Genomic DNA, 24,633 nt, shown 5'->3' with positions numbered 1-24,633 from the left:
TACGTGCTTTGGGGGATAGCGTGGCTTCTGACCTGTACAGTATTCTCCACCCGCTGCCCTGTAGCTGTGGACCCCTTCAGAGGAGAAGACCTTTGTAGACATGAACTCCCCAGACAGGTGAGGTTGGATTTGTCACGGAAATAACTGGTGAGACAAAGCCAGGACAAAGCAGACTTGCCAGGCCACATCCTCACCTGATGTCACTCTGCTTGGCTCTGGGGAACTCATGTTTACAGTAGGGGGGGATCTGGCTCTTTGTGTGACCTTCATCAAGGGTACGTCTAGACTACCACGTTTTGTCGACAGATACTGTCGACAAAACTTCCGTCGACAAAGAGCGTCCAGACACATTGAATTCTGTCGACAAAGCAAGCTGCTTTGTCGACAGAACTCCGTAGTCTGGACGCAACGTTACAGGCAATAACACCTTCTGTCGACAGAGTTCTGTCGACAGAAGGTGTTATGCCTCGTAAAATGAGGTATACCAGCGTCTACACTACCGCTGAGTTCTGTCGACATAACGTTGACAGAACTCAGCAATGTCGACAGAACTCAGCGGTAGTGTAGACGCTGGTATAGTTTTGTCGACAAAAGTCCACTTTTGTCGACAAAACTAGGTAGTCTAGACACACCCCAAGTCACCTCATCCTCCACCCTCCCCTTGTCTCCGGGCACTCAGTTCTCTCTGCTCTAAATTGGGGAAAAATAGAGTTTGAGGGGGTGGTGAGGGTTAGTTCATTTATGTGAGCAATGTGACCTGAGACCGTTGGGATATTGCTGTCGTGAAGTAGAAGAGGAGGCAAAGGTTTCTCGAGGCTCCGTGGGCAGCAATGAACTCAGCCAAACTATCAGAGATCACCCTACGAATGTTGCTCTGGCTGTGCGAGAGAATGCCTCACTTTTTACGTGCTTTTAGCAAAGCCAGAAAAAGCCTCTCTCCCTTCGCTAGCTGCGGATTTTTTTTCAGGCACATCTTAATCCCTTGCAGAATGAAGAACAGAGCAAGGGCGGGTGGACTGGCTGAGATGAAATAGGGATGGAGTTGAGCTTTCCCTTAATGCTGATCCAAACCCAAACAGAACCATATATAGCAAGCTGTCTCCTTGTATCCCTGCATGTTTAATATTCAGGCCCCTCTGCAACTGCAGATGGAATCAGAAGCAGAAAAGCTGAAATACTCCCCCAGGGCAAATTCTTGAATGGGGGGTCCACCGATCTTGGTTGTGGCCTCTAGATGCACATAGGAATAACGCCATTTCTGGCTGGTTAGAAGCAGGCTGCCTGTTCTCAAGAGCTTCCCAGCTTGATTTTTGCTGGCTTGTGGTTTGGAGACACATCGGACCTTATCGTAGGTTAGGTTTGGAAGAGATCTCTGGAAGTTATCCGGTCCCGGACCCACCAATGTGTCCCAGACTACGTGCTCTGGGGAGCACAGAGAGCTAGCTAGGAGCACGGAGTCGGGGGCCCCCTCTCTTGCCTAGGGGCCCAGCGAATCTGTCGGCTCGCCTGTGTGGTCCAACCCCCTGCTTCAAAACACTCATAGTCAAACCTAATCCAGCCTCCAGCGCTGACGGAGGTTCATCCGCTGCCATAAAAGATACAGCCACTAAGCCCCAGAAAAGCCTCTTCTCTCTCCTCTCTAGCACTGGTGACCAGGGGCCAGGATTTCTTTTAACCCGTTTAAAGAGCTATCACACATGGGCACGTTGCCTCAGCCTGTACAAAGGTGCTTTGTTGTAAGCACAAGCAAAGGACAGGCAGGCCGTTAGCACCTCGCACTGAGGGTCTTCTACTCCCATTTGAGTCAATAGCCATAGGGCTTGCGTGGCCCTTTCCAGGGCAAACCCCAAATTCCCTTCACTGATGTGAAGAGTTTTCCTCCTGTGGGGGAACAGCTCCCTGTGGCTTCATGGAGGCCTCGGCCTTGCTGTAAGTTAAAGGCTTGCAACGAAAGCAGCGGAGTGGGGGGCATCGTGCCAAGAGAGAGGTCTGGTCTAGGACTCAACCGTCTCCTCAGGCCTAGAACTGGAGAAATAGAGAGACGATAAGCCATGGCTCCCTCAGCAACATCTGTATGGGATTTACTTTCCGGCCAGTGTGCTCCTTCTGGGATTGGTTTCTTATGAATTCTTGTTTGCTTCATGTGCATTTTCAAGCCAAGATTAGTTCAGTTGCAAAGCCAAACTAATTGGGTAACAAAACCAAATTTGTGTTGGCCGGAGAAGCAGATTATAGAAAGCCGGCTCATCCAGCGCGGCAGCACGAAATGAGGCCGTGTTGAAACAGGTGGTCCGTCCCACCGCACCAGGACTGAGCACCGTTTGCGTCTGACCATTTGCGGACGGCTTGATGGTCCAAAACATGAACTGAACCAAATTGGAGCCTGTTCCTGGGCAACAGGTTTTGCCAGATGTTGATTGGTTGCCTAGGGGTACCCAGGATATCACCATGGCTACAGAATCCTAACCTTCTAGGCATCTCTCCTTGGAGGGGTCTAATAGTTTTGGAGACTGAGGGTGTGGGAGGGCAACGGCAGTGGTCCTAGGGGCAGGTGGTCTCTGATTAGCTGGGAGGCCAGTGCTGGGAAGCTACACAGACAGACTGTGTGTGTGGTGGTTCAGAGGGTGAAAAAGAAGGAAGATGGAAGAAGCAAAGATTCCTCCCCAGCTTACTCTTGGCCCACATGTGGCTAAAATGAGGCATAACCCCTGCCAAAAGGCTCAGTGCTCGGCCTGCCATGCCTACCTCTTCCTGCCCGTTCCTTTTCACGCCCCGCGGTGTCGGTTGCTGAAACCTCGTAACATCACGAGCGAGTCTGCGGTAAGAACTTGCCACGGGATCTGCTAGGATCTGCCGACAGGCTTCATTTAAATGTACATGGCTGCCGCGCTGAGCCGACAAACAGCTGATCAGCTGTTTGTTGGCTCAGCGCGCTAATCTGGACACTCCCTTGCCGACATGAAAGCCCTTTATCGACCTCCCTGGTAAACCTCATCCTTCGAGGCATAACAGGGAGGTTGATGAAGGGCTTTCAGGTTGGCGCAGGAGCATCCAGACTACCGCGCTAAGCCGACAAACAGCTGATCAGCTGTTTGTCAGCTCAGAGTGGCAGCCATGTACATTTAAATGAAGCCACGATTATTTAAATCGTGGCTTCATTTCCCTTTGCCGATCAGCCTAATCTACATGGCTCCATCGATGGAGCCATGTAGTTTAGACATACCCTGGGAGACAAGAAAGCCCAGCCGAGCCAAGCGACGTGTCCAACATGGAGTCCCCGGCCTCAGCTGGGGGTGGAAGCCAGGACGTTCTCAGGAGCCGCCCTGAGTTCCAACCATTAAACTCCCCGGCTTTTTCGTGTCATAAGGTCACCGCTTGTCTGGGGGCTGCCAACGGGCGGGGGCAGCTTTCATACAAATCGTTGCTAGGCCTTGCCCATTGCTTCTGTCAGCCCGAACTGCTGCTTCTCGCTGGCCTTTGGGGTTCCAAAGTGACCCACGCCGCTGAGAACAGTGCAAATCTCACTGCATCCTCTGAGAATTTCCAAGCCCCCTCTAGTTCTTCTTTGAGGCCTTCTTGCTCTCCCTACACCTCATCTAGTTCCTGGGGAGTTACTCAGGGCCTCGTCCAATGCTTGCCAAAACCAACAGGAGACTCCCTGCCAGCTTGGGCCATGGATCAAGGCCTACCTCCAGCGCATATGTAGGACTAACCCTGCCTGAGCACTGCCCCTGCCTGAGCACTGCCCCCTCATCCATTTGAGTACTCAATGAGCAGGGAAACTGCTGGGGTCAGGGCAGTGTAGGGTTGCCAGATACTCACAAAGAATACCGAACATGGTAGAAAAAAATTGGTTGAGCAAAAAAAAAAAAAAATCAGCTTGTTGAGGGAAAAAACGAAAAACTGCCCAAACCAAAGAGGGTCACTGTGCCTTTATCCCCACCAGACGCTCCAGGGGAGCAATGTCCCAAGTGGCCTTCCATCCAAGAAAAACTGAAAATATTGGACATTTTATATGTCCAGTATTTTCTGCTTGTTTTTTTTTCTGGACGGAGGCCACAGACCGGACACCTGGCAACCCTACGGCAGTGCCTTTGTAATGCTAGGCCTTACCAGTGCCATGTCACTGGAAGAGGCTGCTGGGTGTTTGAAGGCTAAGGCAGCTGCAGCCTCATTCTGCCAGATCAGGCTAGTCACACGTGGGCGCTTTCCTAGTGACCTTACAGCCGGGCGTTGAGGGTTGTACCTAACCCTACACCCAAGTTAGTTACGTTTTCGTGTCCCAGTGCATGGCCCGAGGCACGCGAGTGTGGGGTGGAGCCTGTCTTTGCTCCTCAGCCTCCTGTCTCTCCCCTGGACGCAGGCTGGTGGGAGCCAGTCACACTTCTCCAACCTGTTTAAAGAGACTCTGCCCTGAATTCTCCGTTCCACTCAGGCCCTTTACGTGCTCTCTGGAAGTGGGCATCCGTGCAAAGCAGCGTGGTGGGAATGAGAGGCCCGCTCTCGACAGCGATGTCCCCGGTACCTTTGCTGCTGCGGTACGGTGAACCTGAGCCGAACAGCTGTGTGTGAGTGCATGGGATGCAGCCGGGGAAAGCACCTGGCCTGTTCTCATTGGCCAGACTGATGAAAGTGCAGAACATAAGCAGCATCAGCGTGAAGGAATAAATGCACTGTTTGAAAGTCACTTTTAATAATGAAAGGTGTTGTTAGTAACAACAGGTAGGGAGGGGCTAGAGCCTTCACATCCCAGGGTTTTGTCAGGGCAGCGTCCCTTCATGGGGAGGGGAAACGTAACGATTGGAATTTGTACGGGACCTTTCCGCCAAGCACCTGAAAGTGCTCAACAAACCAGCGAATTGAGGGAGAGGAGAGTGTAATTCCCAGCTGAGTGCTAGTGGGACCAGCTCCCAGAGAGCTGGCAACTCCCCAGGATCCCAGAAGAGGCTGGCGGGAAGGGAATCTCCACTGAGGTCTTTTCCCTTCAGCACCAAAGCATCCTTCCTCCGTAACACCAGGGGACACGGGCAGGAGGCCCTGATGTCACGGCACCCGGCTGTGATTTACTCTGCAAGCTTCAGAATAAACTACAGCCTCTTGCCAGTTCTTCTGCTCGCTGCTCTTCCTCCAATACTCTTTGGTTTAGGACCAATGACAATGCTCAGATGCAAATATAACCGTGAAAGGGGGGCCTCCGAGAATTTCCTTCAGAATGACGTGGCAGATTCCTTGGAAGCTATTTTCTGTGATTCCTCCCCTCCTCTCCCGCTGAGCTAGGCTTTATAAGCAAAAACCCACAGAAGGGCTTATGATGAAGTCAACACGCAAAGAAGACAGGCCACCCTAGTACCCCAGAAAGCCCTAGAGCGACTCTCACCTACAGACAGATGCTGTACTCCATCGGTTCTCTTACTGCTCTACACAGGAGGTGACCTGGGGCATCTTAGCAGCAGGGTGAGGGTGGGGTTCCTAAGGGATCACTCCAAAGGAGAGGAGAGATGGATGCAAAGCAGACCAGTATCTCATGCTCCACGTGAGACCTGGGACTTGCACCAACCCGGTACACAATGCCAAGCACGATCTTCACTTCTCCCCATGGTGCGTGGGCGTGTACTGAGCTCACAGGGATAAGGAACACTGGGTGTTCGTGGTCAGAGGGAGGGGGGCAGCTCCCGCATCTTGGCTAACGGAGGAACCGGGTATTAGGGGGAGGGCAGAAGGTTGTTGTGGCAGAGGGAGGAGGTGGGGCTCAGTCCCTGGGAGGGGCATTAGAGGAGTTGCCTCGGAGTATGATCAAATGGCAGGGCACTGGGTGCGGTCCCTCTTCTCCAGGTGCGGCTGGCACTCCTTGTCACCTCAGATGCAGGCCCTCGTCCGAAGCTCAGCCGAAAAGCGAGCCTGCCCCTCCATGTGGCTGGCCCTGATTTTCCATCGATTTCCCCGGCTGACAGGACCTGCCACGCAAAGGAGGCCCTGCTGGCCAGGGAGCGCCTTCCACAAAAACATGTCCCGTGGGGTTTGCCTGGGATTTATAAGTCTTTAAAAAAATACGAAAAATCCATCTCCCTCTTTTCACGTTGTGGGCAGGGGGAGTGGGCCCGGGGCATGTCACAGGGGAGGCGTGGATGTCCTTCCCTTTCCAAACCCACCCACCCACTCAGTCCCCCCTTCCAGGACTCCTATGGACCAGGTTGCTAGCTCAGAGTAGTAGTATCTTTTTTTTTCCCCTTTTCAGATTATAAAATACAAACGAAGGACAGCAGAGGTCGGGCGGCTGGGGGAGGGAGGGGCAGGATTCCGCCAGCTCACAGCTGTAGGGACCGTCGTTTCCTTCCCGAGGCGTTTCGGTGGTTGTAAGGTCGCATCTTCATTTCCACAAAGGGTATGGAGAATTCGTGGCCTTTCCAGTGGAACCAATTGATCCCCTGAAGGCAGGAAGGAAAACAAAGCAAGGGGCAAAAAAAAAGAAAAACACAACAGGTGGGGGTGGGGTTACAAATGGGCTAACTCGTGACTTTTCCTGCATCTCCTACTCAAGCCAAGAGACGTGGATTAAATTTTCCTCTTAAAACCAGATGGAATCTGCCCAGTATCATGCAACTGAAGGGCCAGGAGAAGACCCTTTGGGGCTCTTGGTAGGAGAGGCACCGTCTCTCTCGGGGATCGGGGCTTACCTGGCTGTGCCGGGACTCGCCGTACTTGCCATTGAGGTTGGTCCGGTGGCAGTTCTTGTACCACCAGGCCCCTTTGTACGACATGGCGCAGTTTGTCACAGCGACGTCGTTGTCCCTGTCCTTGGTGGAGAAGGGCCGTCCCTGGTGGTAGGTGAGTGAATCCCCTGTAGGAGGAGAGATGTTCTGAGGTCAGGCTCGGGTTGTGCCCACGGTGTGTAAGCACGACTCCATACCAGGCTAGACACGCTACAACGAGCAAATGATAACGACGCGACAACATTGTTCATTCTGCTCCTGGATAGCTCTGCAGTTCAGGGACTTGAAGATTGGCAGATTACTAAAGGAATAAGATTAGTTTGAGTTCCTCACCCCCTGACCTCATGGATCCTCGACCTTTCTACTGACACTGGGGTAGAGGGGCCCGTTCAAAACCTAGATCCCTGGATCTGAACCTCTTGAGCTTTGGTGATGGTCAAAACCTGCTGCCAGGTCCGGTTCTGAATTTCGTGGCTTTAGAAGAGGCTAAAGCAAATTACTGGATCCAAACATTACAGACCTGAAAATCTAGATATAGGTGTGTGGTGAGGACCCCTCGCTGCTCTGATAAAGGTTTTCTGTTGGCCAAAGATATTGTTTTCTCCCTCCAGCCACTTGGTCCTTCTCAAACCATGGCCTGACTGGCTCAAAACATAAATATGGTAATTAGAGAGAATCCTGAGATGCAAAATTTGGGGCTGTTCAAATACAGGGAGGTGGTTTGGCTCCTTGTAGGCAGCGGTTGGCTGCAAAGTGTGCATCCTGCTGTGAACTTTCTTACTGTTGGCAGAGTTTTCCAATTTAGGGTTTTGGGGTTGGGCCTATCTTCTGCTTCATTTTTGTCCTGCGTCTCTATTTCCAAAATAGCCCTAAATACACAATGGGCAGTAAGGAGTGAATTAAGTCTTTGAAATGCCCCAAGAGAATACCAAAGAGACCAGAAAATACTAATTACGCACAGTCCTGAAATAAGAACGCGGAGATGTGCCTTAGATGTGTGGGAAAACCCAAGGGAAATTATTTATCGGGGAAACCTTTACTCTGCTTTCTAGGGGCAAAATGTGCCGCTATTAACTCTGCAGATAAGGGTTTGAAGCACAGAGGGATTTACTGCATTATAATTCAGCCAGTTTGGGGACAGGAGAGGGAGTATCTGACTATGGCCAGGATCCTCAAAGGCACTGAAGTGCAACTCCCCTTGGTTTGAGTGGGAATTAGGTGCCTCAGTACCTTTTGAGTCAGTGTCAAACTGAACAGTTCATCTGATGCACTGTCTTTCCGCTCTTAGAACTAGATGTCTTCTAGACATGAACAATCCTGCATCTTGCCTGTAGTGGAGGGTTTCTTGCTAGCCCCAGGCAGAAAGAATGGCTGTGTTGTGCTTGGAGTGTGGGTGTTAAATGGTTCATTAGATGCTTTTACCCAAGCTAGCCTAGCTGTATCCTGACCCTCCCTATCTTAAACCGGTAATCCAAATGTGACCTTCTGGAAGTAGGTTGCTAACCACTAGACCTGGCTGCCTAAGTCTGTCCCTGACACCTTGTGGCTAATCTTGTTGTTCAGTGGAATGTCTAGTCTTAGTTGTGGAAGTGAGTCTCTACCTTCCCCCCCCCCCCCCGAAGGTATCTCGATGCTAGAACATTGTCCAGCCAACACTGTGGTGGGACAAACTTAGAGGTTCTGTCTCATGCTAGAACAGCGGCTGTGTTGATATTCTAGCAAAAGCAGCAAACCTGTGTCCCGTACGGCACAGTGCTAGATGGATGACGACAGCTTTTCAGTTCATGTGGAAGTGCACCGTTAGCAGGCTGCTCTGCTGCTGGTGTGGAAAAGGGCTCTAACTCCCGTTACCGATCCGATGAGCTGACCAGCAATGGGTGTGGGCTAGTGCTGCTACTCCCCAGTGGAAAATTCCATGAGCTGATTAGACATGTGCCTCCCGGTGATCACCATACACATTTATCTGATGATCCACAAGGAAGCAGAGACAACTAAAGGCCTCCAGTTGGATAGGGCAGTGACCTCCGGGAAGGGAATTATCCTTGGGGTGCTGGGATTTCCTCACTCTGCTCAAGACCCACCAATCCAGCAAGCTCCCTGCTGCCGTTAGCAGCTTGTAACTGAGAGTGTGTACCGGAGGTGCCGTTGTAGTCTCCTATCCTGAGCTTGTACAGACTCCTGGCGTCACCGAGGGAGAACTTGTCATAATAGGCGTAAGTCGCCTCTTGGCCGTCTCGCATGTCTATTCGTAGCTCGTAGCGTCCCTGCGAGGTGATCTTGTGAATGTTCTCCAGCCCTGCAGGGAGAAACCAAGGGGGGAGGTGAGAGCTGGCAAATCTGGGAGCAAAATGCCAGGAGGTTCAGGGTTCAGTGAAAATGCCCAGCAAGCAAATGCAGAGGAGCAATCCCAGAAATCCCCAGTGCTTTCAGAAAAGCCACAGCGGTCTCAGTTCATAGCTCAGCCCTTCATGACTGAATCTGGATGCTACACTGATGTATTGGAACAGGTGTATTGGTGCTGGGATCCAGCTGTTGAAATCTGGTCTGGCCCCGATTTCTAGCATCACTCGCCGGAGGAGGGTGTGAAGGCTAGGTCTATAACAGGGTTTAAAAGAGAACTAAATAAATTTGTGGAGGTTAGGTCCATTAATGGCTATTAGCCAGGATGGGTAAGGAATGGTGTCCCCAGCCTCTGCTTGTCAGAGGGTGGAGATGGATGGCAGGAGAGAGATCGCTTGATCATTACCTGTTCAGGTCACTCCCTCTGGGGCATCTGGCATTAGCCACTGTCGGCAGACAGGACGCTGGGCTGGATGGACCTTTGGTCTGACCCAGTGTGGCCGCTCTTATGTTCTTATGTAAGTCTAGATTTGGGGAACGGCTCATTGCAGTAGGAGTCATTTGTAAAAATCAGAATCTGGCTTCTGATGCCAAACACCTTAAATGCGGAGGGTGTTTGCAAGTTGATCCCACCTCCAATGTGCACATGCACTAGTCCTGTCCCTGCGTGACAGCAGTGCTATCCTCACTAGCCCTTTTTAAGCATTTCCTCGGGTGACTATTCTCCCTCATTTAGGAAAGTCGGCTTAAAATATGCAATTCCATCTACATAAATAACGTTGCCGGAGCCAACATCCCTTACACTGAGCTTGGCACCATCTCCACAGTTGGAGGTGGATGGGATCAAACTCTCCTGTCGATTTCCCTTACTCCTCACAAATCGAGGAGTACCGGCACTGCCCAGGGGCACCCTCAGCATTTGATTTAGTGGGTCCTTAGACCTGCTAAATCGAATGCCAGAAGATTGATCGCTGCTACAGAAAGTATAGACATGGCCTTAGTTTCCACGGTTCTAGGCCTGTACCTCTTCTGAGAAGAAATTGCCAATCCTGTTACATTGCAAAGTGTATTTCTATTGCAGACAAAACCTTCCAGGGAACTGGACAAAATACCTAAGCTCCATTCCTTTTGTGACCTAAGGAGATTTGAAACCAGGTCACTACAGGTCAAAGGCCAGTGGAAAAGCCGGTTGTGCTACCTAACAAATCAGGCGCTGCTGCACCTTTGTGATTTCCTTTTATGTTTCCACCACAGGACACCTCACTAATGATATGAGCGCAGGCAGAATAAAGGAAGGGACACCATGGGGAAAAAAGGCAGCTCAATAGGGGAGAGATGGACAGATAACCTCTCTAATGATAGGCAGACACAGAGAGATGGAAATTAAGCTTGCTAAGATAAGTCTACAGTTCAAAGATACAAAGCATCTCATGATCAGAGCCAGGCTGCCAGTGTCTGTGACAAAGAGGTGAGGGCATTACCCAGCCAAAACTCATCCTCTAGGTTTCCAAAGCCCACGCGGTAATCCATCCACTTTCGAAAGAAATCAGTCAGCCCGTTCTGCCGTCTCTGGAACACCTACAAAGGGAGAAGCAATGAAAGCCACGTGGGAGAATTTTTGCTTTATGCAGAGATGACAGATCATAGCTCAATGGGCTTTGTTATATGTGAAATTAAAAGATGGTGACTTGTCTTTCTATGCCACCCTTCAAGTAAAGAGCTTGACAGGTTAATGTAATAATTCTCACTACAGACCTGGAAGTTAGATATAGAATCATAGAACACTAGGACTGGAAGGGACCTTGGCAACAGCCAATTTACAGATGGGATAAACTAAAGTTACGTGATGCCCACTGCAAATCAGCCGCAGAGCAGGGAGCAGAATCCAGAAATCCTGTTTTCAAGTCCCCTGCTCTCACCAATGGACAACACTGTCCTTTCTCCAGCATGTGATTTTGTTCTTAACCAGTTATTTCCGCATGAAATCAGGTGTGAGGCTTTGAAGTAGAATGAAAAAGTAGGTAAAAACGTTGGTGAAAAATCCATACCAGCAGTGTTAGGAAATTATCCTTTGGTTTAGAGGGCCCTTTTGTGACCGCATGTCTGTGTATGTAATAATGTGTGAAAGAGAGAGTGTGCCAACCCAGTCCGGTTGGAACAGCAAAGGATCCTCTGGTTCTGCTGCCAGTCCACCCGAAAAACGAGGCTGTGTTTATGTAATTCAGCTAAGTGGCATTTGCCTCTAAAAGCACTGTGCAAAGCCAGTCCAGCTGATGGCTGACACCACCATATGGGGAGCCCCGTGAGTGCAAAGCATTTACTTTGAAAGCTGGTATCCATTTAATTTCACGTGTCAGATAATGTATCTGGGTCCACTTGACTTCATTTGCAAACTGAGCAGCACCAGGCTGGGTTTGTACTTGGCTGGGAGACTTGAAGGAGGAACCCCATTGCTACGGGCAGTGAGGGCTGGGGCTATCTCGGGGTCCATGGTCCCAGTGCCCTAGCAGAGAGCTGTGCTGCTGGAGGAGGGAAGGCCCTATGGCATATTTTGGACTTGTTTATTTTTAGCCCTGTCCTTGCACAGGGCAGCAGCGCCTGGCCCTCGGACGCATTGGGCACTGAGGAGGAGTGGGCCTGCTGCTGTGCCTTGCATTGCTGATGTGCACCCCTGCCTTCTTGGGGGGCGGCTTGTGCCCCAGTGGCTGCTAGCTGGGAGCTGTCCCTGCAATCAGAAGATCCCAGGGACTTTGATTGTAGCCAGAACGCGAGGAACAGGAAGGATTCTTGCACCTTTGCTCCCCTTGGCTCTAGGATGTGAATGGGTAACCGGTACCCGGGAGCAGACCCCTGCCTGCGGCCTGCCACGGGCAGAGGGCTCTCCAGCCCCACCATGGTCCCGGACGGGGCTGCTGGCTCCCAGCCCACATGAGTCCTGAAGCAGCTGGGCTGGAGAAGCCCCTGTCTGTGGTGGGAGGATGGCACCAGCCTCCCTGACTGCCCTGCTGTAATTGGCTAGCCGGTTAACCAATGAAATGGGATTTTACATCCCTACTTTGCATGACCACTTAAAGGCCAGCTGCAATCTAGCCCTGAGACAGTAGTGATGCTAGTCCTGGCACCCACCCAAATGGCATTCTGCCTAGCTGGGTTTGTCCCTGCACTTTGATTAGGGTAATTGTTGCCGGGTGGTGTCAAACAGCTGCTGTGTTCCACCCCAGAGGTGGCCGCTGGCCTTTGTGAATGATGTAGCCCCTAAGGATTGTGGAAGGATCCTCTGGAACAGAAGGCTGGTGCTTGGAAATGAAAACCCATTAGCAGAGCTATGCAAATAACCCATGTTCCCATTTGCTGTCCAAGCTGCAAACAATAGGCAAAAATTGTTTGTTTGTTTTTTTTACCCTTTCAAAATGATTTTCATTGGAATTGTATTAAGTTTTGATAAATACAATTTGAATTGAAAAATCTAAACCTTTTGAATTTGGGCAGGGGAGGACTCCCCCCCCCCCCCCCCCCATGAGAACATTTTGCCAATTCCGACAAAAATTCACATCACGTTTCCATGCACCTGACCCTGCAGTTTTCAATGGGGGGAGGGGAGGAGGTTTTTTTGTCCTAAAAATCTGCCCCAGCTGTCATTGTTCTGATAGATTCTACATGGAGGCTTACAATCCATCCTCCCCCATCCGTGGTCATGTCGCAGTACACCTGCACTCGCTGGGTGAGGTCCCCGTTGATGGAGACGGTGTAGATTCCACTCATTGTGTCGCCATTCATCAAATGCTGGGCACAGTCCTGAGGGTTAGTGAACACACGGCCTCCTGTGAAATTAGAGAGGCAAAGCTTTGAAGCGGGCACAGCATCTCCTGACGCACAACATGAATCAGGCTGATAGGTCAGGGTAGCTCTGTCGCTAGCTCTTGGCTTACTTCCCCATGTCGAGCCGCATCGTGCCATAAGCTTGTAAACCCTCTACCACAAGGCATAGTGGCTTGACACTGAGTAACTCTACTGGGTACAATGAATGAGAGCGTTGTCTCTTGTGATATTTATTTAAATTAACTGTGCCTGATCTACACAGAGTTTGGGAAATATTCATGTTCTTGCCTTCTGGACTCTAGTTCTACAAGACTGACTTCAGTAGAGTTACTACATCCACATAAGTGTCAGACAATCTGGTTCATGAAGCTCCTGCCTTCATTAGAAAACTCGGCGGGGTGTACCCATGGGCCAAGCAGATAGAGTATGGAGCACAACTGGTCCTTGGCTGTGCAGACTGGAAAGTCATGGTCAGCGCTGTGGTAGGTAGTAAGGTTCTTCATGGTCATGTTCTAGCTTGATGCAATTTTCTAATGAAGACATGCTCACGGTGAGTGGCCTGAGGTAATGGTTAACCTGTCCTATATGATCTCACCAGGTCTGCAGTATCAGGAACCTGCACCTGAGTCTGACTCACCAAAGTTGGACATGAGCTTAGCCGTAGCATAGAGCTGTACTGATTTACATTTTTGTATCTAAGGCCAGGTCTACACTAAAGGGGAAGGGTGAATCATAGAATCATAGAATAATAGGACTGGAAGGGACCTCGAGAGGTCATCGAGTCCAGCCCCCCGCCCTCAAGGCAGGATCAAGCTCCGTCTACACCATCCCTGACAGATGTCTATCTAACCTGTTCTTAAATATCTCCAGAGAGGGAGATTCCACCACCTCCCTTGGCAATTTATTCCAATATTTGACCACCCTGACAGTTAGGAATTTTTTCCTAATGTCCAATCTAAACCTCCCCTGCTGCACTTTAAGCCCATTACTCCTTGTCCTGTCCGCAGAAACCAAGAGGAACAAATTTTCGCCTTCCTCCTTGTGACACCCTTTTAGATATTTGAAAACCGCTATCATGTCCCCCCTTAATCTTCTTTTTTCCAAACTAAACAAGCCCAGTTCATGAAGCCTGGCTTCATAGGTCATGTTCTCTAGACCTTTAATCATTCTTGTCGCTCTTCTCTGTACCCTTTCCAATTTCTCCACATCTTTCTTGAAATGTGGCGCCCAGAACTGGACACAGTACTCCAGCTGAGGCCTAACTAGTGCAGAATAGAGCGGCAGAATGACTTCACAAGTTTTGCTTACAACACACCTGTTGATACAACCTAGAATCATATTTGCTTTTTTTGCAACAGCATCACACTGTTGACTCATATTCAACTTGTGGTCCACTATGACCCCTAGATCCCTTTCCGCCATGCTCCTTCCTAGACAGTCGCTTCCCATCTTGGATGTATGGAACTGATTGTTCCTTCCTAAGTGGAGCACTTTGCATTTCTCTTTATTAAACCTCATCCTGTTTACCTCTGACCATTTCTCTAACTTGCTAAGGTCATTTTGAATTATGTCCCTATCCTCCAAAGAAGTCGCAACCCCACCCAGTTTGGTATCATCTGCAAACTTAATTATGTCACTGGAGTTGATGTACCTTGATTCAAGTTTCCCCACTGAACCCACAGCAGAAAGCTGTCAGGAGCAAATGCTCCCATTGGTTTCCCTTACTCCTCACAGGAGCAGGAGTACCAGCTGCCCTCTGAGTTTGATTTAGTGGCTCTTAACTAGACCTGCTAAATCAAACTCTGGAAGATCAATTGCAGCAGCGTTGATCTTCTGCTGAGTGAACATTTGGTCTCAGAGGAGGAATTTGCCCTGTTCGGTGGAACTATTTGTGATCTAATGTAACTGTAATAAGTATAAGGCCCAGTGGCCAGAGTTGTGATCACCCTCAATGAAAAATATTAATTATAATGAATCATACTTCATACTCAAGGTCAGATTCAGTTTTCATTCAAGCTAGATGCAAATAATGAATAACTCCCCTAAAATCAGTGGACTTCTACTGGTTTACATCGCTGTGTATGTGAGGAGGATCTGGACTACAGCACAAATGGGCACAAACTAGAGTGAAAATATTTGCCTTCAGTTTCAACGATGGCTTATATGACAGTGTCAGTTACATAGGAAATGGGTCTAAGCTTCTTCCTCTGGGGGTGCAACGCCTGTGTAAATTTAACATCGGAGAAGGTGGAATTAAAAAACAGGAAGATGCTACAAACCCTGATTTTGTTGTTTTTCTATTCAGTCTCCGCCCCTTTTCTTGGTGCGTGTATAGTTGTGACGTAGTGGGGGTACTTGCTGGGCTGTGGTGACCTCTGCTGTCTGGAGCAAGACCCAGCAGGGAAAACCTCATTATGCAAAGGTGACTCAAAAACCTGTCTGACCTGCGGCCCCCCATGGGGAGAAACAAAGGGAGGTGGAATGCTGCCCTGGCTGTGGGCAGGGCTGGAAGAGGGGGAGTTAGTTCCTGTCTGGAAAGCAGGGGAGAAGGAGCTGGGGAGGGGGGCTGGGACTCCCCTATCTCAAGGGGGGCACTGAGGCCTCTTAGCCCCAGTTCCTGTAACCAGATTACATCTGTGCTATGCTGTATCCTGGAGGAGCAATAAACCACCCTCAATTCCACTGGCTGGTGGAGTCTGTTTGTGCCATTTCGGGGTGCAGGAGACGGGGGACCCCCAACGCGCCGTCACAATAGTCAAGTGATTTCATTTTGGCCCAAGAGCAAAGAACCCCTATTTTATAGTCTCTGTGCTTTTTAACACAAGATCTGGTGGGAGACTTGTCTTTTATAGCACTAAACACACAATGATATCTGCTTCAAAGGCAAATACTTTGGCATCCCTAGTGCTTTGTGAAGACAACTTTTCTTAATTTATTGTCAGTTCTTTAAAATCAAAGCTGACCTGGAAAGAAATTTCAAACGACAAATTATAATGTATTGATTGTTTTTTGTACCATTTGCATACAATTCCACCAAATTGTATACACTTCCTCTATGTACAAAGATGAAAGACAATGGATCAGATACCTATTAATATGCTAGAAGAAATGAAAGAGCCCTGTTATGTGTGTTGTGAGCACAAAGAAGCAAAACGTCTTGAATAAAGGTGTTTTTTTTTTTTAAACAAACCAACAAAAACAACCTATTGTTCTCCTAGAAAGTGCCTGGCTCTTTGGCTAGAATAAATGGAATGCGGTGCCCTGGTTCTTAGACAAGGGAATGGTGGAGCGACCGCAGTCTATAGATCTCATTGTTTCATTGTTCATCCCCAGATGGTTCTGTTTCATAGATGTATTAGAAAAGAAACAGGTATATTGTGCTTGTTACTCGCTTCTGTTTTCACTTAAACCTGCTTCTAACATGTCTCTCAGGGGAGAAGCCATCGACAATACATTTTCTGACTCTGTATAGGGTGAGATCCTCAACTGCTGTAAACCTCAGCGTAATCTCCCTTGTCAATGGAGCCAGGCCGATTTACACCGCCTGGGGATCCGGTCCTGTCTGTTTTCATCCTGAACTCGAGTTCATCCCCAGCAAGTATGTCTATTTTTCCATCCCCGATTGCATATGCTACAGTCCTTTGTGCCCAATGGAGTGGAGGCAGGAGTAGCACATGTGGCCCTGATGTATAGATACACCAGAAAAGAAGGGTTTTTTGTTGTTGCTAGCTTCTGTTATCACATAAAAGCAGATTACAAGGCCTTTCCGCGTGCTTCAACTGGTGTGCATGTCTGCGGTGGATTTACAGGGAGCCCTTCTCATCTAAGGATGAATACTGAGGCAGAGATTTCAGCACTGTGGAATGGACAGCATCTCTGGGCTTTTTTGTCATCTCTTTTGAAGAGCCGAGGCACAGAGGTAATTGGATTCTGCTTGGCACAATGTACCTAGTGCCTATTGAGCGCCGGTCTCTGCATTAGCTCTCCCACACTGGATGTTCTACGCAGCCCACATTCTAAACGTGTTTACAACATGTAGGGTTTCCATGCATACAGCAGCACTCGGACAATAGGGCCGTGGGGACTGTGAGTCTCAATCAGCTTAATGCCCCATTCATTCCACGGGGGCAGAATATTTAAGAAATAGGACTGATCTACAGAACCAGCAAGGAGGGATATCGGGCACTTAGAACATCGTAAGGGCTTTGAACAGGTTGTACAGCATGGTAACTCGATTGAAATTGGCAGAGTCGTTCCTGATAGTGATCAGGATCATGTCCGCAGACATGGAAAAGCCCCATTAGGTCATATAGTCCATCCCCTGCCCATCAAAAAAGTATCCCCTGCCCTGGATTTTCTCCTTCTTTGAACCAGACACAAGAGTAAGATAGAAGGACCAGTTTGAAATGGGTAATCTTTGTATTAGGCCAGGTCTATAATGGGGGAGAAATTCAGTTTAAGATATGCAACAACAGCTATGAGAAGAGCATAGCAGGAGTCAACGTACCTTAAATTGACTTTCTGGGATGCCCCCACGGTGGGAGGTCGATGGGAGAAACTCTTCCATCAACTTCCCTTATTCCTTGTGACTCCAGGGAATACCAGTGTCAGTGGCAGCAACCTCAGCATTTGATTTAGCGGGTCCTTCCTAGACCTGCTAAATCAAACCCCAGAAGATCAATCTCCAGAGCGTGGATCTTCCAGTAAGTATAAACAAGGACGTAGACATGGGGCCTGGATTCATATCTGGATCTGGGTCCCATCTTTGCTCTATACCCTATGCAGGGAGAAGGGAGGGTAATTCCTGTGGGAATGAACATTGAGCTAGCATTTAAGTCGTGGCTCTCTGTATTTGGGTGAGTTGAGGGGTGGGGAGCCAAGCCCCTGGAACATGCGCGGGGGTGGCGCTAGGGGAGGCGTTGTCTTCCTGAGCACTGAGAGGTGATAGACAATCTCCTAGAGAGACTCAGGAGGCTGTGACTGGTGCAGCATGCCACTGCTGGTCAGAGGAGGCGAGGCGATAAACTCCTGACCTGTGATGAAGCTGGTGGCGGTGAATCCACTCCTCATCGCATCCTGGGCTGCCTGCAAGCGTACAGTGTATTCTGTGGTCTCTGAAAGCCCCTCTAGGCGGATCCAGGTATCCTCGGCATCTACGATCAGCTCCTACAGATGGGTCACAAGAGGAGATGGGAGCCAAGAGCAACAGACTAGACAAGTTACAGGGAACCGAGACAGCAAGTAAAGCAGGAGCAGAAGCCAGAAATGTCAATAGTGCTGCTGTCAGAGTGGGGACTTTAAAGTCATTTGCACCCAGAAAACTTCTAGCACCCCTGGTAGCTAGCTAAGTATTATCCCCCCTTTCCTCCAGGAGCAAGCAGGGAATGTGGTGTGCCTAAAACAGTGTCAGAGAAAAACTGAGCCTCCACGTGGCCTGAGTCCTACGCCTGGGTTTAGCTGCTCAGCCATGTGTCCTCTTTGAACAGCAACCAGGGGGTGGTTTAGGCTGACTAACCAGAGCACGTCTTTCAGATCAGGGTCTGACAGGCGGATGCTATTCATGGACCCTACGTACAGGGAGCAGGTTACCACCTCATTGCAAGGTGACTGAGGTGCTTTGTGGAAAAAGTGAGAATATTAAAAAAACTTTTGGATCCCTGATTCGTTTGTGTGAAATTCAGCCCTTGGCAGAGATGTAGGTACCACTTACCCTATCGGGGCGGTGGTGATGGGGCTAAGTGGTACACAGGCCATTTCCTGTTCCTCTGCTCAGGGGTGTATTTCGCTCTTCCCTGTAGATTGAATAACCACAACCAATGGTCTGTTTCCTGTACCTGCCAGGACCGGAATCAGGAGGATGTCTTTTCCTTGCACCAGGGCATCTCTGATGCTCAAAGCAGCGTAAAGAGTGGAGCTCCTTACCCCTTTTGTTAACCAACTCCTTGTCATAGAATCATAGAGCTGGAAGAGACCTCAGAAGGTCAAGTCCAGCCCCCTCCTCTAGGCAGGACCAATCCCAATTAAATCAACCCGGCCAGGGCTTTGTCAAGCCGAGACTTAAACACCTCTATGGAAGGAGACTCCACTACTTCCCTAGGTAACCCATTCCAGTGCTTCACCACCCTCCTAGTGAAATAGTTTTTCCTGATATCCAACCTGGGCCTCTCCCACCGTGTTCTCTGTTGTTTTCATCTAGCGGTTCAGCTAGATTAACTGGCTAGTATTGAATCCCTTACTGTAATGCCAATATTGTACATCCTGTGCAAGCCAGTATTATGGAAAACTATTAGGTATGTTTGCAGGGACCTATTTCTGATAAACCAATGTTCTATAGGCAGGTTTTTTCCACATAGTCAGATATTGACATGCTCATTTAGCAATCAAACATACTGTGCTGTAGGGTGAATTAGTTGCCTGTGTCTCTTGTTCTCCTCTGCCTAATGCTAGGTACCATATTAATCGCCTTACATTGCTTCGGTACCTTTCTCTTGGCTCCAATGACTAATTTTCTGAGGTTCCGAAATTTTCTTCACTACTTCTGCCAAACCTTCCAGGTGTATCTTGCCCATTCAGACCTGCATATGTGGGCACTGATTTTTGTCTCCATCTCCTGGCTTACCCCTTGCACTGGGATCTCTTCATGCATGGTCTAATAGTAGCGTCTCTGAAGAAATTTGTCTTACATATGCTTTATGTAAGGCGGGTCATGTGAGAAACCCTTGGAAAGGTTATGATTTACCAAATATAGCTGTCCTATTTGTATGTCATCTGGGTCAGCCTGAGCCCCAGTATTTTGAGCCTCAGAAACATTGTCCTTCCCCTGGTGACTTGGATTGCCTCATTTATTAGTCCCCACCCACCACTCCTATCTCTAATTCTTGTTGTAGCCCAATCCCCTTTATCAGTGAAAACTCACCTTCCGGCTTCCATCAGGCGATCGGTAGGTCATGATGTAGTTCTCGATCGGCGCCATTGGTGGTTGCCATGAAAGGAGGGCGCTCCGGCGGGTGACCTCACTGGCGGTCAAGTTAGTCGGGGGATCCAGAACTGCAAAGGCCAATAGGAACCCAGGGAATGGGGCGTCTGACACCCTAGCATTGCTGTGACAGCTGACTGACACAGCATCCTGGATCCATGAATCATAGTGACAGGAGTGCCACGTGATCCACAGAAGTCTGGGATTTCTCTCACACTGCGCATCCTACCCCTTGCTCTCCAGACCAGTTTGCCCATTCCTGGCTTGGAGGGCCCCTTACAGTGCACTAGGAACCCGATAAATATTCCCGACGTGCTCATTTTGTAGTGCTATCGCTCTGAACTGCACACAGCACAAAACCTGTCAAGTAGCCATCTAGTAGTGAAACGGATTCAGTTGCTCTCCTGGAATGGACTCTGGATACAGCCTTACAAGAAAAGGTTCTGATAAGGATCTTGAAGCCATCAGGACTTATCTAAGGGAGGATCAGCAGAAAGGAAGAGCTGTGTGTTTGAAAAGCTGCACCATGTGTATCATTACATTCTGGTTCCCACACCATGCTTGTCGTCGTGGTGTGCCACGGCATGCCATATGCTTAGCATACGAATGTCCTATCTGGGGTATCCTTTATGTAAGATGGGTCATGTGAGAGATCCTTGGAAAGGTTATCCTATTTGTATGTGTGCATCACTCCTGTTTCTGGAGTTAGGAATGTGGGCCTTAGATTTATATTACCAATGTGTTTGTGCTGGGTGAAGCCTTCCACCTCCCCTTCAAGTGCAATGATGAAAAAAGCCCGACAGTGTTGACAGCCCATTAGCAGAAAACAACAGATTGTAGAAGAGCTTAGTCGTCCTGCCACGGGGTGGGTCAGCCTGTGAAGAGTGGCACCAGGGGTCCTCTGGAGACATGTGACCATGTCGCCTGACACTGGAAGCCATCTCGAATTCTGTGCTTTTCCATGGTTGGGTGGGGAATCAGACAAAGGCTTCCTGTCTTATGGAAATTCGATGGAAGGCAGGGAAGGAAAGCAATGATTGTCGTCAGCTGGCTTTGCCTCTGCCTCTCCACCCCCAGGAGATACTTGAAAACACCTGGACTCCAAAGGACTGTAGCTGCTGGATCCAGGCCAAGCAACACCTGGCCTGTGAAGGATTGACTTGAAGCGATAACTAGGGGAGGAAATTAGTATTTGTACCTTGTTACTGAGAGAGTCTAGCTTAGGCTGTATGTTTTGTACTGTTTTCCTAGTAACCCTGTTTGCACTGAAAATACACCTTTTCTTGGTCAATAACATTATTTTCTGTTTATAATGTAACCCAGTTTATGTAATTTCTAATGTGGGGGAGGAGAGAGAAGCTGTGTACACCTTCCTTCACACTGAGAAAGGAGGCAAACTTCATATCACTAGGCTGTTGTGTGTGTGTGTGTGTGTGTGTGTGTGTGTGTGTGCGTGTGTGAGAGAGAGAGAGAAAACGAACAAGAACAAACACATCTAGGTGCTGGAGTAAATCTCTTTGTCGTCTGAGTCCTCCTAGACCCAATCTGTGTCTGGATCTGAGCCTGTGGGTTTTGCTAGAGGAGGCTTGAGAGCCTGGCTCAGCAAGATCAGGTAAAAGGGGGTCCAGGCTGCAGGGAAAGGGGGCTCCGTGGTGCCTAAGCACCTCCGGTGACACCCCAGGGGTCCCAACCCATCACACATGGTATCTGGTTGCCTGAGTGGCCCCTGGGCACGTAAAGCAGGTTGTTCAACAACTTATTTGGCTTTTGTTCCCGAGATGGACAAAAAGAAAACCCGCAGACCTGGACACTTAGTTGAGAAGGGAAGGAGTTTCCGTACTTACGAGTTGTAAAGTTGGTGCTGATGGTGCCGCTAGTCAGAGGCCCACTGGTGGCATACATGGTGACCATGTAGCTAGTACTGGGCATCAGGTTAATCAGCTGGTACTCTTGGTTGGCCCCATCCACTAGAACGGTCTTCCCTGCAACTGAAATCAAATGGAGGTGGCTTGGACGGAATACAGAGCCCTTCTGTGGTTAAAGTAGGACTAGGAAAGAACCATTTTGTGGCGGGTTGCCTGGGGACACTGGGTGGGATTTTACCATGCGGTGTCACCAGCATGTCTCTGCTTTTGGGGGTGCATGACGTCCCCCTTCCTGCAGATCACAGAGCCATACATAGCCCTCCCCAGCCCAGGGTCTCAACATAACTTACAAAGAGCATCAGGATGATGAACCCCATTTTACAGCTGAGGAAGAGGCGTGGAGAGGAAGGGCGAGTGAGTCATGCCAGGTCACAAAGCAAGTCCTCGGGAGTCGAACCCAGCTCCCTCCCTGCTGCTTCCTTACTTCCGACTAGCGTGTAACCCTGTTGCCCTGCAGGCCTTGCGCAGAGCAATTCTGTCTGGTGTCGAAGCAGGCTCGGGCAGGAGTGGGTTTAAAGCAACAGATGCAAGGAGACGTCAATTTTCTGTTTGGCGGCTCTACCGGGAGCCACACTGAAATTGGTGAAAAAAATTCCTCCTCAGTCAGAAGGGGGATTCCCCACCTGGCACCTGCAGGAATTGGGTGTCACCAGCCCGGCAGCAGTGTAGGGAGCCCTGCAGGGCCTGTGACACCTGAATCCTTGCCTGAGGATGGAGCCAATCAGCAATGGGGCAGCCTGCACCATGGCCTGTGGCTTTTCCTCCTCCTGGCTGGGTCTCTGCTGTGCTGGGCAAGGATTTCAGCCTCTCCAGTGCCTTGCGCTCTGCCCCCGTAGCCCTGCTGTCAGCTCTGAGAACCCTCTGCAGCCCTAAAATTCTGCCAGCCCTATGCAAAGGGGGCTCTTGTTTTACCCACTGGCTTCATCATCTCCTGAAACTTCCCCCCTCTTCAGTATAGGGGCAAAGTGGAGGGACTCCATGTTCATATCTAGTTTTGGGGAGCTGGGCTAGCTGTGAGGGCATCTGGAGCTCAGATTTCAGGCTCAGCCTCTGGACTCCTTGTCCCCAGAGTTTAGGAGCCGGGAGAATCGGGGAGGGGGCTATCCTGGTTGGGCGCATCTCCTCTGGGCCGACAGATCGTTCAGGCAGCAGTGGCCTGTGAAAAGCACAGAGCTGTCCTGATCCATACTCAGAATACCCAGCTGTGTAGGGCACTGCTGGGTCTTAATGTCCACCCACCCATCTCTTCCCGTCCCTGTTCTCTGGCTCAGCTTCCTCCGGAGAGGAACAACTTGACTTACAAGGGAAAAAGCCAACTAGAGCTAGTAGCAGAACCTGGAACATGGGAAGGAGCCAATCAACTGGTAATGAAGCCATCGAACTGGCATTCGCCAGCCCCAGGTATCTCCTGTCAGTGTCTGAATTTACTGTGAGAGTCGACAGGGTTTAAAATTTGCTTGACAAGATTTCATTAGCGTGTTGCTGCAGATTATAAAATCACTTCTCTGACAAACGGTTCTCCCCTGGCCTGCCGTCGGGCAGAGGAGCACCAGTTTAACAGTACTGCCCAGGGTCCCGTAAACCCTAAGGGCCTCCCTGGTAAAGCATGTGTAAAAACATCGCCCGGATGGCAGTGAAGCAGGAATGGGGGTCGGCTGGAAATCAGCACATGGCTGGCCGCTCTGCCATCCTGTCCCAGCTCTCCTGGTCTTTGGCAACCAACACTGAGAGCAACCCCCCGCCCTCGTTCCCCGTAACGAGAGAACCCTTGTAAACCAGCTGCCGTGTGTGTGTGTGGGGGGGGGGGGGGGAACAGATGAATTAATTTCTGAGGCCGCGAATGGAATTTACCGAGTGGCACTAAAGCGACATGCAAATCTTGCCGCGTTGCAGGCTGGGGGCCAACCGGGTCGGTTCCCAGACCTACCCGTGTAGGGCGCTAGCACAATGACGTAGCTCTCCACTTCGGAAAGAGGCGGGTTCCACTGCAGCAGGGCTTCCGTTGGGGTGACGTTGGTGGCAGACAGCCCCAGAGGGTGGTCCATGGCTGAGAAGGAACCATAAATTCATCAGGTGAAGGGGGCGGAGAGGAACTGTCCTCGCTCGGAGAGAGGGGAGGGGTGAACTGCAGATTAAATCCCAGGAAAAACTTGCTTGGGGTTAGGACAGTGGAGCAGCCTGGCTAGGGAAGTTTTCTCTGCCAAAGGAGGCTGGCCAGCCATCTGTCTGGGGCGGTTAGATGCAACAAATCCTGCAGAGGGCTAGCTGGGATGACTCTCGCGATTCCTGCTAACCCTCTAGTTCTGCGAATCGAGATCCAGTTCACACAGTTTCAGTAGCGACTGTTCCCCCTGGGCGGTTCTTTTTTCATCCATGGGGCCTTTTTTATGCTGCTGCTGCGAGCTCTGAGGGGTGGATTTCTGCTATTGCTGCCTACAGGCTACCCGCAGCTCCCCATTGGCTCGTGGCTACGGTGCATCCCTCCCAGAAGGGCTGGGACTGGTGGCTGGTCCTTTTTTCTTTTGCTGGGGCTAAAGCCGGGGTGGGCAAATACCGGCCCACAGGCCAGATCCAGTTTGCCAGGGTGAGCCCCGAGGCCCCCCGCTGCCATACTCCCCTGCGCCTCCGCAGGTACAGGGAATCACAGCTCCCATTGGCCGTGGATCACCATTCCTGGCCAATAGGAACTGCGATCGCCCGCACTTGCTAACCCTGTGGAGCCGCCGCCGTTTTATTGCCCACCCCGGTGCTAAAACATCCTTTCCTGGCAAGCCCATCTTCCACGGCATGTCCTCTGGCCACACGGCGGATGCAGGCTCCCCTCTGCACTGAGGGGTTTGGTTGGACACTAGGCCCACGGGCG

At 50.1% G+C, this 24,633-nt stretch overlaps 1 protein-coding gene and 1 long non-coding RNA gene across 3 annotated transcripts in view; one reads left to right on the top strand and one right to left on the bottom strand.

Moving 5' to 3' along the window:
• LOC142830623 (uncharacterized) overlaps window positions 1–24,633 on the top strand; it is a 165,582-nt gene that overhangs the window by 47,871 nt on the left and 93,078 nt on the right. The window lies entirely within an intron of this gene.
• The window catches only part of TNR (tenascin R), a 111,610-nt gene continuing 93,176 nt past the window's right edge, over window positions 6,200–24,633 (bottom strand). Inside the window, exons 14-22 of the mRNA XM_075936915.2 lie at window positions 23,698–23,817; window positions 21,690–21,833; window positions 19,786–19,916; window positions 17,903–18,035; window positions 12,720–12,871; window positions 10,532–10,628; window positions 8,845–9,006; window positions 6,675–6,838; window positions 6,200–6,425 (exon numbers count right to left, since the gene is read on the bottom strand). Of these exons, the coding sequence (XP_075793030.2) occupies window positions 6,306–6,425; window positions 6,675–6,838; window positions 8,845–9,006; window positions 10,532–10,628; window positions 12,720–12,871; window positions 17,903–18,035; window positions 19,786–19,916; window positions 21,690–21,833; window positions 23,698–23,817 (1,223 nt within the window). The 3' untranslated portion in view covers window positions 6,200–6,305. The remainder of the gene's footprint in view (window positions 6,426–6,674; window positions 6,839–8,844; window positions 9,007–10,531; window positions 10,629–12,719; window positions 12,872–17,902; window positions 18,036–19,785; window positions 19,917–21,689; window positions 21,834–23,697; window positions 23,818–24,633) is intronic.

The sequence above is a fragment of the Pelodiscus sinensis genome, chromosome 9 (genome assembly GCF_052426305.1).
Source record: "Pelodiscus sinensis isolate ZL-2025 chromosome 9, ASM5242630v1, whole genome shotgun sequence".
Classification (NCBI taxonomy): domain Eukaryota; kingdom Metazoa; phylum Chordata; order Testudines; family Trionychidae; genus Pelodiscus; species Pelodiscus sinensis.
This window is presented reverse-complemented; position numbering and strand designations above follow the sequence as displayed.